The sequence below is a fragment of the Pygocentrus nattereri genome, chromosome 24 (genome assembly GCF_015220715.1).
Source record: "Pygocentrus nattereri isolate fPygNat1 chromosome 24, fPygNat1.pri, whole genome shotgun sequence".
NCBI lineage: Eukaryota > Metazoa > Chordata > Actinopteri > Characiformes > Serrasalmidae > Pygocentrus > Pygocentrus nattereri.
In genome coordinates this window covers 27,293,290-27,310,288 of record NC_051234.1, presented here as the reverse complement: position 1 = coordinate 27,310,288, position 16,999 = coordinate 27,293,290, and the positions used below count along the sequence as shown (strand labels likewise).

The 16,999-nt window shown below is 39.2% G+C and overlaps 1 protein-coding gene across 2 annotated transcripts; it reads left to right on the top strand.

Moving 5' to 3' along the window:
• The first annotated feature begins 2,744 nt into the window (after nucleotides 1-2,744).
• hhla2b.1 (HERV-H LTR-associating 2b, tandem duplicate 1) lies at nucleotides 2,745-15,836 on the top strand. Of its 2 annotated transcripts, none has more exons than XM_017686937.2 (8): nucleotides 2,745-2,803; nucleotides 7,100-7,177; nucleotides 9,528-9,827; nucleotides 10,212-10,499; nucleotides 11,512-11,898; nucleotides 13,243-13,356; nucleotides 13,463-13,519; nucleotides 14,499-15,836. In XM_017686937.2, exons 2-8 carry the CDS (start codon nucleotides 7,102-7,104, stop codon nucleotides 14,585-14,587), a joined length of 1,311 nt encoding a protein of 436 aa, XP_017542426.1. In that variant the 5' UTR covers nucleotides 2,745-2,803; nucleotides 7,100-7,101; the 3' UTR covers nucleotides 14,588-15,836. The 2 variants fall into 2 exon arrangements, with proteins under 2 accessions (XP_017542426.1, XP_017542427.1); XM_017686938.2 differs by having other exon boundaries at nucleotides 2,747-2,799.
• The last annotated feature ends 1,163 nt before the right edge of the window (nucleotides 15,837-16,999 follow it).

Genomic DNA, 16,999 nt, shown 5'->3' with positions numbered 1-16,999 from the left:
ACCACCCCAGTGACCGTGTCGCACCTTCTTTTCTGAGAGTGTATGATCATGTTTATTTTGTAAATTTTCAGGTCAATCATGCACCTGAGTTCGCCTACAGGACCAGCAAAATCCCGACTTTGTAAAGTGTGTTATTCAAAAATATCATGTTTCACTCTTTAAAACTGAGAGTAAAAACATTACGTTACTAAGGCTAAAGTTGGGTTTAGATTGACAGCCATGCTTACAAAATTCTTATTACATATACAGTCTGTACTGTGCAAAAGTCAGAGACCACCCTTCACTTAATTAAAGTTGATCATTTTTCAGCATCAAGAAAAAATTTGAAAAATACTTTGCTGTTGTCGGATCAAAACCTCGTATCTCCAAAATGGTAACTTTACAGGAGAAAGAAAAAACCTACTCTACTTTTAATATAAGTCAAGGGAACCAGACTTCTTTCGGAGTCATCTTTGGTCGTTTCTTTTGGTCCATTCGTCATAAAATGTACACACAACGTAAAGGCTAACAAGTATTTTCAAGATTGAAGGTTTTGTCCTGACAGCAGTGATATGTATTTAACGGAAAATCACCTCAACAACTAAATATAATCAAGTTTTTCAGCAATTAGTGGATCCATTATTTGCCTTTATTACAGCTTCTATTCTTTTCAGGAGACTCACTTCAGTTTCTTAAAGAAATCTGCAGGGATATTTTTACACAAAGTTCAGTCTTGGAAGTTAGTTGCATTTTCTGCTTCTCACCATCCAAAGTAATCCAACACATTCAATAATGTTGAGGTCTGGACTCTGGGGTGGTCAGTCCATTGTTCTGAGAACATCAGCAGCTTCTTTGTTCTTCCTTATTTATCACAAGCTTACATAAGATTGTGTATCTTGGGACATACACAAACTAGCCATAACTTTAAAACCACCTCCTTGTTTCTACGCTCATTGTCCATTTTATCAGCTCCACTTACTGTATAGCTGCACTTTGTAGTTCTACAGTTACAGACTGTAGTCCATCTGTTTCTCTGATACTTTGCTACCCCCTTTCACCCTGTTCTTCAGTGGTCAGGACCCTCATGAATCCTCATGAGCAGGTACTATTTGGGTGGTGGATCATTCTCAGCACCGCAGTGACACTGACGTGGTGGTGGTGTGTTAGTGTGTGTTGTGCTGGTACAAGTGGATCAGACACAGCGGTGCTGCTGGAGTTTTTAACCACTTCAGTGTCACTGCTGGACTGAAAATAGTCCACCAACCAAAAATATCCAGCCAACAGCGTCCTGGTAAAGGACTAGAGGATGACCAACACAAACTGTGGGCTATCGTCTCTGGCTTTACATCTACAGGGTAGACTGAGAAGGATGGAGTTATGATTTGGTAGCTACTCTGAACCTGTACCTAGTTTATGTGGTTATGAGAACTGAAGTGCGGCACCACATATATTTAAGAGCCCTTTAGGCATTTTTCTCTGTGGAAAAAAAATGGCATTTTATGCATTTGCCCGGCTGAATGCCAGAGGGTATTCATTTCACTCTAAATATAGACGTGTTGAAAACGACCCACTCTCTGTCTAACTACACACATCAGTGTGTTCGGCTGGAGGTGACACATCTTGTGTTAATATTTTTTTGTACCGCAGTGGAGTATAACACAGATGAGACATGTGGAGGTGAGTAGAGCAGCCTAAAGCCGTCCTAAGGTATTGGCACTAAAATAATAACAGAAGTAAAAGTTACCATAAAAGCACGTCAGCATGAGTAAAAATAGCAGGTCAAAGAACTTCTCAGGTTCTGAGTTCTCTGTAGAACTCCATCTGTTGGAATAGGAAGTGAACTTTGTTTGGCTCTGTTCTTCTCTTTTTGGGATCCTTTTGGTCTAAAATAAAATGCTAAAGCTTGAATGTTAAGTGAGAGCAGTAAAGCACTTCAGGCACCGAATTAACAGATCAGAAAAAAAAATAACCACTACCAAACATTTTTGTGTGTTCAGGATTGGGATATAACAGAATAATCAATGATCAGTTAGTATTGGTATTAATATCAGTGTTACTGAGGTGTTAATCTCAGTGTTACTGAGCTCTGCTAAAGCCTGAGTAGACTGATAAATCAATGTGATCAGTTATTAATCTCAGTGTTACTGAGCTCTGCTAAAGCCTGAGTAGACTGATAAATCAATGTGATCGGTTATTAATCTCAGCGTTACTGAGCTCTGCTAAAGCCTGAGTAGACTGATAAATCAATGTAATCAGCTATTAATCTCAGTGTTACTGAGCTCTGCTAAAGCCTGAGTAGACTGATAAATCACTGTAATCAGCTATTAATCTCAGTGTTACTGAGCTCTGCTAAAGCCTGAGTAGACTGATAAATCAATGTGATCGGTTATTAATCTCAGTGTTACTGAGCTCTGCTAAAGCCTGAGTAGACTGATAAATCAATGTGATCGGTTATTAATCTCAGTGTTACTGAGCTCTGCTAAAGCCTGAGTAGACTGATAAATCAATGTAATCAGTTGTTATTCTCAGTGTTACTGAGCTCTGTTAAAGCCTGAGTAGACTTTCAGACTATTCTGCCCATGCGAGTGTGTGTCGGTTTCTTTGTTGACATTCTGTGTTCACTGGCGGGAGAGTAACCAAACTCCACCCACGTTAAAAGGAGGCATGTAAAATGAGTAATTAGCCTTCATGTGTTCTTGCGTTGTTGATGCTAAAGGGGCATGTTTAGAGAAGAACCCGTCTGTCTTGTTCCAGTCCCTGTCCAACTCCCAGTCAGAGAAGAGGAGCTGCTCACTCCAGCCAGAGAAACTCAGCATTTACGTATGTAAGTCAACTTTCTTTATTCTCTCTACTATTACAGAGTACAAGCAGATGAGCCAGAACTACAGAGCTCTGACTTAGACAGTGGACGAATTGTATATCTTTACTGGGACAACGCCATTCTAAGAACCTACTACATGATACGCCGCGATTGTTGTCTCGTGGTTTGTTGTATTACCACAACACAAACTCAACGGGATCTGATCTGATAAGGAATCTGATTTGTATAGGCTAATCCAATGCAAAGAGTAATTGTTATACTGTGATAGTGACCTGATTGTTTGTTATCTTAACATAATAGGGTCTTATCTGATAAAAAAGCTGCACTGCTGTGTAATGTAGTGCTTGAAATGAATGTTTTTATGTTGGTCTGATCTGATAAAGGGGATTAGTGCACTAGTATTTTAAACACTGATGGCCTTGCATGGCCAAAAACTTGAGTTGGTGAAAGATGGGATTGTTCTTAATGCTTGGGTGAAGGTGTCATTCAAATAAAGCGATTAAAATGGAAAGGTTTTCACTGAAAGGAAGTTGGACGTAATGTATGCTGAACTGTTCATCTGATAAACCTATATTAAGTTGCCAGTTTGTGAGAACACTACTTCATTTGGCATTCATAAAGTCTCCATGACGCCTGCATAATTATTTCATAACTGACATAAACCTTTATAGACTTTCCTAAAAAATGAGAAAAGCAGCTTTAATGACAAATGAGGCTTGATATAATAAGCCTTTATAAACATTTATGTATGTTTCTGAAAGGTTTATCTACACAATCTAAAAAGATGGTTCTTCAAGGGTTCATGAGTTCTATTCATGATTAATTGGTTCTTTGCATGGTGAAGTTGTTCTTCAGGTTGATGGAAAGCAAGTGCTGTAAATGGTTCTGCTTTTAATATGATGTCAAGCTTGTACCAGCAGAGGAACTCTTTTTGGTGCTATATAGAACAATATACAACACATTCTCCGTCAATCTAAAGAACCATTTTACCATGCAAAGAACTATTTAAGCAAGAAACGGTTCCATATAGGACCAATTCATGATTAATCAGTTCTTTGCAAGGTGAAGTCATTCGTCAGATTCATGGAGAAAGTGGTGTAGATGGCTCTACATAGAACCTTTACACAAATGGTTCTATGTACCACCAATAATGGTTCTGTTTTTGTTATGATGTCAAGCTTGTACCAATAGAGGAACCCTTTTTGGTGCTAAATAGAACAGTATACAACACATAATACAATATAGTATACAGTATACAACTCATGGTTCCTAAGAGGTAAAGAACCCTTATTTACATGGTGTCATGTAGCTGTAGCAAGCAAGCAAGCAAAGTTTATTTATATAGCGCTTTTTACAACAGGTGTTGTCACAAAGCAGCTTTACAGAACAATCAGTACAACAGAAAGAAAAGAAAAGAGTTGGTTAGTGTAGTGGTTAACACCTCTGCCTTCTAAGCTGTAGACTAGGGTTCAATCCCCCATCTGGGTAAGCACCCTACAGTATACCAATAAGAGTCCTTGGGCAAGATTCCTAACACCACCTTCGCCTACTTGTGTAAAATGATCAAATTGTAAGTCGCTCTGGATAAGAGCGTTAGCCAAATGCCATAAATGTAAAAGAGAAATCCGGGTCCGAGCCCCAATGAGTGTCGCCAGTGGCGAGTGGCAAGGAAAAACTCCCTAAAAGAGGAAGAAACCTTGAGAGGAACCAAGACTCAGAAAGGGGAACCCATCCTCCTCTGGTCGACACTGGACAGCAAACATTGTTAGTGTAACAATGTAGGAATGCTGTCTTTCAGTTTTCCAGTTATTACATAAGCCAACCTTTCACCTATACTCACTGGCCAATTATCAGCCACACCACCCATATAGCTGCACTTTGTATATACACTTGTATTCATTGCTATAAGGCCCAACTGCACAATTTATGTTATGCTCTGTAACGAGTCAGAATGAGCCAGACGGTATTGAAACTAATACTAGTCATGTGATCAAAACAACAGGTGTTACAGATCAGTATTCAGGTGAAGGAGAGAGCTGATTGGAGCATGTTGGAAGGTCAGGTATCACATGCTTCCCCAGGGGATTCTGGGGAATGGAGTCCTCGAAGGCTTCAGAGCCAGAGAGAGGCACGACATGCACAATTTGTCAGCCACCCATCAAAGGCAAGAGACCCCCAGAGGACCACTGCTGGCCTGCCAGGCCAGTTGTCACAATCATCATACCTTAACTTGTATTGAATGTCTATGCCCACCTTTATTTCTTGTTAATGATCAAGAATATTCGATATCGAGATCTAATTCATCAATTAATTCAATCCTTTTGAGTCCAGTGACACACGTAACAGCCGTCACCATTCTTATGATGTCAATCAACCCAACAAAGGCTGCTACACTAAGCTGATTTCATGGTACATTCACATCATCATTAACGATATAAACTACCTGATGAATTAATGATGCCCAAATATTTGAGGAATATTTTTACTTTGCATTATGAAAAACAAAAAACTCAAGCCAGATCAAATCTCTAGCAGTTGCAGAGAGGTTGTGGTTGTCGAGTAATATTCATAACTCAGGGACCACTTTGCCCATTAACCATGATATTTCAGAGGAGATCAGGAATAAGGCAATAGGGGTAGGAAAGAGAAAGTCAAAGAGAAGCAGAAAAGCCAACTGATGTCTAAGACTGAACTTTGAAGATGATGAAAGTCTCTCAAAAAGAATCTGTAAGGTGCATAATACATGGGTCCAGGGGGTCTGGAACCCCCTAATTAAACTTCTGGACCCCTTGAATGTCTCTCAATCAACATTCTGGGGGTCCCAGAAAATAAACTTATTATGATGTTAGGCTGACCATTAGGGAAATATAGACGGTCACATACAAATTCAGGGTAAGTTCATTGTTTGGCTGCTTCACCCACAATCAAGCTTCTGTCTTTGGTACTCTTAATTAAAAAGAGATGCAGCATTACTCTGCCTCAGGGTGGCACTGTAAGAAATTGGTTGATGCTTCATAGCCTAGCTGCTGTAACTAAGCCAAGGATACCTCTGCAAAATTTTACAATATGTTGTACCATATTTGTAAATCTTAAAATTAGCCTAATTCCCAAAGGGTTTGGTGAAAAGAGTGAATTGTTACTCATTTCTCAAACCCAAGACAAATAAGGAGATGTGTAAGGTCTGTTAAACCAATCAGAGCCTCTATGGTGAATAAGTTAGCAGCCCAACAACACTGGAGAAGCCAGCCAACATGGGACCCCTCGAACACCAGTGCATATTTCACACACTGAGAATTTTGTAATAAAGCAAGGAAAAGTGTGGCACCATTGCCTCACAGCAAGAAGTGCCCGGGTTTGATTCCTGGGCCGGGCAACCAGGGTCCTTTCTGTGTGGAGTTTGCATGTTCTTCCTATGTCTGTGTGGGTTTCCTCCCACAGTCCAAAGACCTGCAGTCAGGCTGACTGGAGGCGCTAAATTGCCTCTACTCGTAAATGTGTGTCTGCTTTGTGATGGATTGGTCACCTGTCCAGGGTGTTGCCTGCCTTCTGTCTAATGAACACTGGGATACGCTCCAGCACCCTCTGTGACCCAGAAGGATAAGTGGTCTAGAACATGAATGGTCTCTGACTTTTGCACAGCACTATATATGACCTCGGCCCTCACAGCTTCACACTGCAGTAACAATATATCTAGAATCCTCCCCCTGGTGTACCAGAAAATAGCACTGTGACAAGCAACCCCTGTAGAGTAGGAGTACCTGACAAATGGCCAGTGAGGGTACTTTATAAACTCACAATTGGCTCCATTATGCAACCTTTAAAAACCATGATAAAGCAGTGACTGACCCACAACTTGAAAGGGTCAAACAGATCTAAGACTGTTCGTCTCAGATTTCTCTGAGCAATAGCTATGATCAGCTTTCACCTTTCATATCCTACTGAATACAACAAAAGCAGCTGATCCTGGACCAGCATTTCATACACAACACAAGCTTTAAAGGGAATATTCAGGGATTTAGGAAAAACCAACAAATGAAGTGGCTATTAAGATGAAAGAGGGAACTGGATATAATCACAAATACTGCCAGCCTGAAGGAACATGTCTGGATGTTCAAACAGAATCCAGGGAAAACCTGCCGAAGCAGGCGAGAGCAGAACAATGACTCTTTATGAGGATGGAAAGTTTCTGTGAGGTCTCGAGACATTTAAAAGCACATCTTCGTTACAACTGTCTGTACACTGTGAAATCAAAGTAAAGAAATGGCTTTTTAACCATCCTAAATGTCCTTCTTTCCTCAGTAATGGCAGCAGCAGTACGAGTCTGCGCTTGCTTCCTCCTCGTGGGGCTTGTTATTGAGTCAAATGGAAAGACTCCAGGTGAGAAAACCTCTTTTATCAAGCACTGAAGCAAGAAAAGCTCTGGGCATTGTGCCACCTACAGTATCATCCTTACATACTTAGAGAACTAGGAAAACGAAAGGCCAAGAAAGGTCAAAGCAAAGAAAGTTCTGGATGTGATGGACTAAAAGTGAGCAGGTATGTTTAGGCTGGAATCAATCAAGCTTTTCATATATGGGCAGTTGAGTCAATACCACCGAGTGTGGATATGAAGGCAATTTTCTGCTGCTCTCTAAATGAACTTAGCAGCAAAACTCTAGAAGATCATCGCAAATGAGCACAGTGAAGATAAGCAAAGCCATTCAGGGATCAAAGAAGAGAGCAAAGAACATCTTTACGTAAAAATATTGCTGAAGTTTTGACGTCAATTCATGCTTTACAGCCTATGTACCCAAAAAGTACAAAGTACTGCCCAAATTCTCCTCCTTGGATGCAAACCAGGCAGTTCTAATATTGGGTACACTCTTACAAATAATGGTTCTACAAGGGTTCTTTAGTAAACAGTTCTATATAGAACCACTTAAAGCTGTGTGGGAGGGAGGGGTCACATAAGCCTTGTGATTGGGGAGGAGAAAAAAAAAGACTGTTCTTCAATGGCTCTTTAGTAAAGACAATGGTTTATATGGAACCATACACACTCAATGAACCCTTTGTATGATTAAAAGCTTCTCTGCATCTTGAAAGGGTTCTTCATGTTGACGGAGAATGTGATGTAGATGGTTCTATATAGAGCCTTTTTTGAAAAGGGTTCTATATAGCACCAAAAAGGGTTCTTCTGTCATTACAATGTCAAGCTTGTTACATAAGAACCCAAGAACTTTTCAAAAAAGGCTCTATATAGAACCATCTACATCACATTCTCAGTCAATATGAAGAACACTTCATGTTCATGATGAAAAGGACCCTTTAATCATGCAAAGGGTTCTTTGAATTTCAATGGTTCTATATAGAACCATTTTCTTTACTAAAGAACACATGTTCAAAAATTTCTGAGGCTATAGGAACCCACAGTACCATGCAGGACAACTGAATAAACTGACATTATATTTAGTTGTTGAGCCTTCTGTGTAATTTTCTGTTAAATTTGTATTTTATTCTGCTTTTTTTTTCTTGGTGCTGAATTGATGCATGACGTATTTTTCCCCTGACACTGAAAAATGAATAAATTGTAATTAACAGCTGTGACTGGAAATGAAATAAATGAAGGGTGAGCTTGTATTTTTCTGCGGTACTGTACATATGCTTTGTTTATTGCATTTATGGAATGGCACAAAATATAATTTGATAAAATGTACCAATGTTTAAATTTACATATGCACATGCAAGTATCAGCAAAACAATAACTTTACAGGAGAGGATAAAACAGTTATTAGTTTTAATGTATGTTGATGTAATGAGATTTTTGGGCCAAAAATTTGTCATTTGGGGCCATTTCTGTTCAACATAAAATTTTGACACAATGTACAGGAAAACAGCTGTGCTATAATTGCTATAATTTTCCGGATTGTTATCTTGAGATAACAAGTTACTTATCGTGTGATCTCAAGGTGTGTTATCTTGAAATGTACTTAAGTATAAAGTAAAAGTACTAAAAGAGTAATTCTGGCTCTGATCTGGTCCTGTTATCATTTTTATAACCAGACTGGCTTCATGAACTCATTTCAGGTGAAAGTCCTCCAGCGTCTCTCTTGGTAAACCAGTCTTTTAATAGAACGTCATTAATTAGTGACGCTGACGTCTATTAAAATGATCAGAAGCACAAAACACTGAAGGTAAACAGTTTCCATCAGGGAGAACCGAGTGGCTCTGAAATCACTTTTTACACACGAGCAAAGTTTCAGTTTCAGATTTATTTACAACTTAGTTCCAAGTTTAAGTTGAATAAAAACTGGCTTTAAACTCAGGATCACAGATGAGCTCCTTTACTGTGTTGATCTGTAGGCCTCTGTTCATAAACATAAACCAGCCCAAACTAATTCACTCTAAAATTGGTGTTCCTGCTTTGCGCTTCTTTCGTTTTGACGTTACATTTTTATGCACACATTAAAGGAACGACAGATTTCTCAAAATGTAGTGGAGGAAAAAGTCAGATATTAGACTTTGAAATGTAGTGCAGGGAAAGGAAAAAGTCGCCCAAAATGGAAATATTTCAGTAAAGTACAGATACAGGTACAGACAGATACTGTCCACCACTGCCAATCAGATCAGGCCATGTGGCTCATACAAACACACATTAAAAGTCCTTTAGTAAAAGAACTAATGCACTACAGACTGACTGTGTTAGCATGTTCACCTACAGTTAACCCTTTTGTTTCCTTGCTTTTATCAGATGTCCAGATAACCTGTCTGTTTTCTGAGAACTGCATCCTGCCCTGTAGCTTTAAACCCACCGGTGGTGAGGAGGTCCAGTGGTTTAGGCAAGATGCTGTGGTCTACAGCCATCCACAGAGTATTGACCAGCCCAGTGAGCAGTTAGAAGGCAGGACATCAATGTCCACCCAGCAGCTTGCCCTTGGCAATGCCTCTCTACTCCTGCAGCGCTGTGGGCCGCAGGACAGGGGACGCTACAGGTGCCGAGTGGTCAAGGGCAAAGAGGAGAATCAGTCCTTTGTCATAATGAAAGTGGAAGGTAAGGTTTTCAGCACTTACTGTTTAAACACTACTATAGGACCAAGTATGCAAACACATTTGCCTGTAAAAGCCTTTACATGTTTGGTTCAATGACTGCTGTTACTCCACCTGCAATCTGGACAGTCCTGCATGAGTAGCTATGGTTGTAAATGTTCAATATGTACTGCCATTCAAATGAAAGATTATAAAATAAACACCAGAAAGTATTCATAGATGTTTTTTCAGATGCACTGGAATCATTTTATACATGTAGCTTTAATCAAAATGATTTTTATTGACAACAGTGATGCCTTTTTTTTTTAACAGTGCCATAACTATAATCACTGAAAGCATGCTAAAAATGAGTAACTGCCTCCTAAACTAATCCTGTTTGTCAATTTAGCCCATATCCACTCAGTGAATATAGACATCACTCGTCTAAGCGGCTTTGAAGAGGTAAAGTGCTCCACTCAGGACGTCTACCCTGCTCCTCGTGTGACATGGTCTACTGAACCACCCACACCTTCAGACAAACTGAGACCCCTTACCCGCATAATGGCCAACAAACAGGGCTTGTACACAGTGGAGAGCAAACTGAAGAGACTGAAAGGTCTCTCCAACTTCACCTACATCTGCACCATCAACTCATCTTACTCAGCTCGGACCTGGAGAACATCACTGAAGGAGACAGGTCTGCTCATCCTCCAAAAAAGCTTTTTATGCAAACTCAGTGCATACACCTCCTACACTGCCTTTCAAAGGTTTGGGGACATCTAATGATTTAAAATCCTCTTAATACAACATTACGAACTTGTACTATTAAATTATTAAATATATTACATTTTCTTTATTGTCTGCAATACTTATATAAAGCATTGGCCAAGGAGGATGAAAGTGCAAAAGTGAGGATTATCCAGTAGGATTGTCCCTCATCTCTTAACTTATAGGAAAGGATGGAGTTTTGGCTTTATTTATCTGGGGAACTCATAAACCTTCCTTCGTGAAAAACCCTCCAGGTTTATTTTGAGAAAACAATATTCTCTGTAAAATAATATTTCATGTGTAAGCATTTGTGACAGTGCTACCTCTGGTAGTAAGCTCTTTTCCACCCTTGCTGAGATGTCAGCACTCAACAGCGCTCAAAACTGTTTGGCTATTTATACCACTTTTGGGACAAAGGTTTTTCATTATATGAGACTTTTAGGCCAAAGGATTTTCAGTATGTGAAAACTTTTGGCCAAAATATTTACAAAATGTGACACATTTCGGAAAAATGTTTCAATGCATAAAAACTTTAGGCCAAATTTTCAGTATGTGAAATTTTAGACCAGAAGATTTTCAACAGGTGAAATTTTAGAACAAAATATTTTTTAATATGTGAAACATTTGAGCCAAAAAAAGTTTCAATATGTGAATGTTCTGGGCCAAAAGTTTTCCGTATTTGCTATGTTTTTGGGTCAAGAGTTTTTCCAGTATGTTTTTCAGTGTATGAACTCAATGTTTTAATGAGAAGCTGTTCTAAAATAGCTGTTTAATGCTAACAAAACATCCTACTTGAGAAGTAACAGGAGGGAAATCACTATTCAACAGAGGTGAGGTGTCCCCAGGCTTTTAAACGGTCATGTATGATATATCCAGGATAATATTATGAACCTACCACCATTTTCACTTTTACATTGCTGTTTTTTTTTCCCTTTTTGCAGTCGTCAACGACGTTATCCTCACATTGAAAACATACTCATTCCTTGAGTGGGCAGAAATCAACTCTGCTGAGGGTAAGGACCTCACCATTCCTTGCAAGGCACCATGGATCATGCAAAACTTCACTTTGACCTGGACCTTCAAACTGACCACGGCAAACGAGACCACTGTCATCTGCACTTACGACAGCGAGACGCAGCTAATGTCCAACCAGTGGAAGGGCAGGGCCAGGGTGGATGGCAGGACAATGCAGACGGGGGATGCATCCCTACAGCTCCTCAACCCTCAGAGTGTGGAGCACACGGGCACGTACACCTGCATCATCACAGGCCTGCAGAGGAGACACGAAGGACAGACGGTGGTCAACGTCACTTCACCTGCACGTGAAAGTACAATATAACAATACTCAATAAGACAAAAGCTGTTTCTTTTTTATCATTTGTTTCTCTTCTGATAAACGCGGTAATTCATTTAAGTGAGTAATTAGAAAATACATTCAGTGGCCACTTTATTAGAAACCTCCACCTTGTAGCTCCACCATACTGGTGCACAGTTACTTATTTGTTGATGCTCAATTTGCATTGGTCATCCTCTAGCCCAGTGGTATTTAATTAAAATTCAATAAGGTCCGGTTAAAGAAAATTTCCTCAAGCAAAAGTCCGGAACATCATACCGTCTAACTTGCATCATGATTCTGTGCCATAGACTGTTTACTGAAGTAGCCTAGTAGTTATGTGAATATCTTATACAGTCAACAACTGAATATCAAATCACACAAAGTGCAATTCAGTCACATTTCAACAATATTTTTTGTAGGTTTTCTCTTTTTAGAGCATGTCATGTAAAATAATCTGGCTCACTTTCTTCTCCAGCTGCTGTTTCTCGCCTCTTCCCTCCCCCGTGTTTGCGTCACTCATTCGAGTCTCGGTGCTCATCTTAATGCACAGATCTGACTGGCTGAGTAGCATTATGTGTGATATTACAACGCATGCGATCGGTCTGAGTCTCCCGGACCACTAAAGCCATAGTGTAATCACTGGAAATATTACGCTGATTAAAATAGGACCACCCCATCGTAATTAAATAATTCTCCATCATTTATTGGTTACATGGCCAGGTCCACAGACCACGTTCAGACTCGTTTATTAGTGACCTCTGCTCTAGCCCTTAATGAATTTGGTTTCTGACCACAGAGGCGCTGTTGGCTGGGTATTTCTGGGTGGTGGACAATTCTCAATGTAGCAGTGACACTGACCTCACATGGCCATGGTTTAAATTACATAGATAACAAACATATGCAATTAAGTAAATACAGTCCATAAAAAAGTCATAAACTACCCGCCATTTGCCCAGTTTTTCTTCAATATGTCCAGTGCCCACACTACCATGTGAGTGTCAGTGTTGTGTTAAGAATGGTCCATCTCCTAAATAATATCTGGCCAACAGCAGTCTTGTGGCCAGAAACAAACCTTTGGTCAATTAACTACAGAGAGGATGACTAATTATGCATCACAAAAGACAGACTCGTCTCAATAGAGAACAACATAAGGGTTTCTAATAAAAACGAACGACCAACATGGGACAGTATGCTGTGATTTCTCATGTAAACGAGTCGCCGTATGGCATTCCTTCCTTGTTATAGATATGCTTTCATATAATGAGTTCTAGTTTTTTGTAATGCTGTTTCCTTGTTGGCCCAAACACGTTCCCTTTTGTAAACTTCTGCCCTGCAGGCGAGAGGATGGAGGTGAAAATGGAGAGCTCTACACTGTGGTGGGTTCCTGCTGTCGTAATCGGCTTGCTTGCTATCACTGCAGCATTTATAGTAGGAATACTGAAGCTAACAGGTGAGAATGAGCTGATTTTAGGAGATAACATGCTACTACATTTCTGCCATACTTAGCTTAACCAAGGCCACCTGGTTTACCAATGTCTCTCCCTTCTTCCAACCAGATGACTGTTCACGTTCAAATAATGCTCGAGAGGCCAGAGATTCACATCAGGTTCGAGGTAGGCATGAGGTCATTCACTTCTCAGAGGAAGGGACATGGAAAGAGTGTCCACTAATTGCTTTATTGATAATTAGGCTTTGTTCAAATGAAGCTTGGAAATTGAAATTTCCCACCTCCAATTAGGAAAAAATCAAAATGCCCCCTGAACTGGGAATTCCATCATTCAGGGTGGTGTTCTTAAGTCAGAGCTCAGTGTTTAAATCAAATAAATTAAATGTGGTTTATCGCCGTCACAGAAAGCAAAATGACAAAGTTGTTTGCTCTCCTTGAACCAGCTTTAGCTGCTGAGTATAGACTTCTGTACAGTCATATGCAAAAGTCTGAACACCCCTGGTCAAATGACATGTCTTGGTGATTTTCTAAATCAAAATTAGAACTTTAAGATACAGAATTTCACTCATTCTCCACAGGGAAAAACGTAAGTACGATATTTTTGATAATGTTAGTGCATATTTTCTATTTATTTGCTTAGTTTAATGTATTGGGGGGGCATACAATGTGCCATTACTTTTGCACAGTCTGCATTTTATGTTGGATTTTTTTGCAGTATTCTAAATTCAGCAGTAATAGTATGCATTAAAATATTCTAGAGGATGTATAACTTATTTCCACTTAAAAAATCAACAAAACGTGTTATTTGACCTAAGGCAGCCAAACTGTTGCAACTATTGCATCAAATAATAGATTTACTAAATGACCTATTCAGATGATACTCATTTTTCTTTTCAAGGTGTTTCTTAATTTTAGTTGAATATTAAGGGTTTCAGCTCTGTTGGCCCCATTGGCACAAATGTGAACTGTCCCATTTAACAATAAAATACATTTTAAAAATAAAACACCTCTGGTTTTAAATAATAAATATATTGATTTTTATTAATAATTTTGTACTGATTTATTGATCTTGCAGAACTGCTTGTATGCTGTGAGGTGGCTCACCTTTCAGAGCTAGCATTTACTAACAGATCTTTCTTTTACAGTGACTCTTAAAGACAGTGAAGCTGTATCTGAAGGCAGCCATTTAACAGCTGATCCAACCAACGAGCAAGAAGTGAAAGATGTGCACTAAAGCAGCACCAGGGTTGAATTGTCCTCCATCTCAGACTGTCACATTCTAAAGGGAAACACCAGATAAGAAAACAGAAGGATCCACAAAATCAATTTCATGTGCACAGGCTTCTCTTTTCACATTTTATCTTTGGACTTCAAACTTGGACATTATAAGTGCCATAATGCTCCTCCTATTATCACTAAAAAAGACATGCAGTGACGCTGATGTAAAACACGGGTCCTATGAAACATCAGCTGTTTGACTGCTAATGGCTCCCCCTAGTGGAGCCTGCTAAATGTGAGTGAGTGAATGAGGGCGCTACAAGCATAGTCAATGAGGACTTTTAAGATGCATTATAACACATCTAAAATATTCACAGAGCAAAATATTAGTCAAAATACATCAGTGGCAACATTTCACAAACAAAATATGTTATAGTAGAATAATGTCACAAATGCTAAAAAAATCTTCTGTTTGTTATGGGAAAGCTAGCTAGTTGTGGTCATCCCATCTGGAGTCTGTGGTGCCCCCCCATTCCAAGCTGGTAGGGACGGGAAATATGACAATTTTATCATTATTATAATCGATGTTACAATATGTAGTAGTATATTGTGTATAATGTCAGAAAATAATAATCACTAAGCAACAGTAAGTGTAATTACAAAGAATGCATAATTAGTGCTGTTAAATTGGATTTAGGGCAGGGGGCACTGAGACGAGCCCTTTTCAAACATGAGGTGCACCACATTTGTAAACACAAGACAGCAAATAAGACAGATAATATGAAAGACAGATGACCCATAAATTCTGAACTGACCGCTCTCTGACTCCCAGCTCTCCACTCATTTTCCTGTTTGTAAAAACATTAACCCAGAAAAAAAAACACAGACATCGATGTTAATGACCCTCTAGAACCGCCCATCACTGATTAAAAAGGCCATCATTAGAGGACTGAAAGGAGGTGATGATTCTAGGGGATCATAGTTTGAGGGGGGCACCCAGTAGGATGAGTGCATTATCAATCCTAGGCCAGATGTTCTCATGAATTTCAAAAGCATTTACAGGGGTCCTCAAACAGATTTGACATGTGGCCACACTTCATTTTCACATGGCATCAGAGTGAAAATCTGATAAATGAATGTTTATGCGCTGTTCTAAAAAATCGAAGAGCTCTTGTATAGGTTGATTGACACAACATGTCAAAATTTCATCTGAAATCCTAATAATAATTATTATTTTGTGAAAATAAAGCAACATTTTTGAGAAATTCAATAGTCAATTTAATTTTTTGAAGTCAATAAGTCCATATTTTGAGAAAATAAGTCTGGATCCTATCCCAGCGGTCATCGAGCAGAAGGCAGGATACACCCTGGACAGGTCGCCAGTCCATCGCAGGGCAGACAGACACACACAATCACTCACACACTCACACCTAGGGGCAATGTAACATGTCCAATTGGACTGTGGGAGGAAACCGGAGAACCCGGAGGAAACCCACACAGACACAGGGAGAACATGCAAACTCCACACAGAGAGGACCCTGGTCACCCAGCAGGGGAATCGAACCCAGGCCCTCCAGCGCTACCCACCGCGCCACCGTGCCGCCCCCATACTAAGTCAATAATTTAAGAAAAGTCATTATTTTCAGACACAAGGTTTGTTTTTTCATGAACGCAAGTCATTATTTAGATGTAATACATCAAAATATAATGTAAAAAAGTCATTATTTTTGAGAAATCACATTACCACTTTGAGCAAATAAGTCATTTTTCGAGATACTACATCAGCAGTTTAGATTTGAGACAAAATCTGTTTATACTGAAGATCAGACACTGCAGTGTCAGACACCATGAAACCTACACATACTGTCTTAGAGTGTGTTCAGGTATAAAAGTAGAAAGAGTAGAAAGACATTTGTTGAATGTTAAATATTATTTAGAACTGTAGCTGTTCATTTCTACAAGTGCTAAAGTTAAACAGCTTTAGGAAATATATACCAAGAGTAGAAAGGAATATAAATAATATCCTTTTTCACTTCAAACTAATTTTCTCCACAAGGGGGCAGCAAGGGATTAATTTTCTACCATAATTACTTTGGATCAAAAAATTCTAAACTCCTAAAATCCTAAACTCCCTAACTCACTCAGCCTTAAAATACACGGTTAGAAAAAGTATCCTAGTAAATATTTGAGAAAGTGTTCAAATCTTGGTTATTCTTTCTTGCATCATATGACTGGAATTACTGATTTTTATATTGGCAGAGAGAGAGAGCTATTCAGTGCTATGAGCTCTGCCATTTACTTTTAGTGAAGTAAAGTGGTTCAGATAAATAAAAATACATTTTGTTTCAATAAGTTTAATAAAGCAATTCCTTATTTGAAACCCATGTATCAAAGTTCTGCTTGCGTCATCCTTATCAGCAAGGTTAAT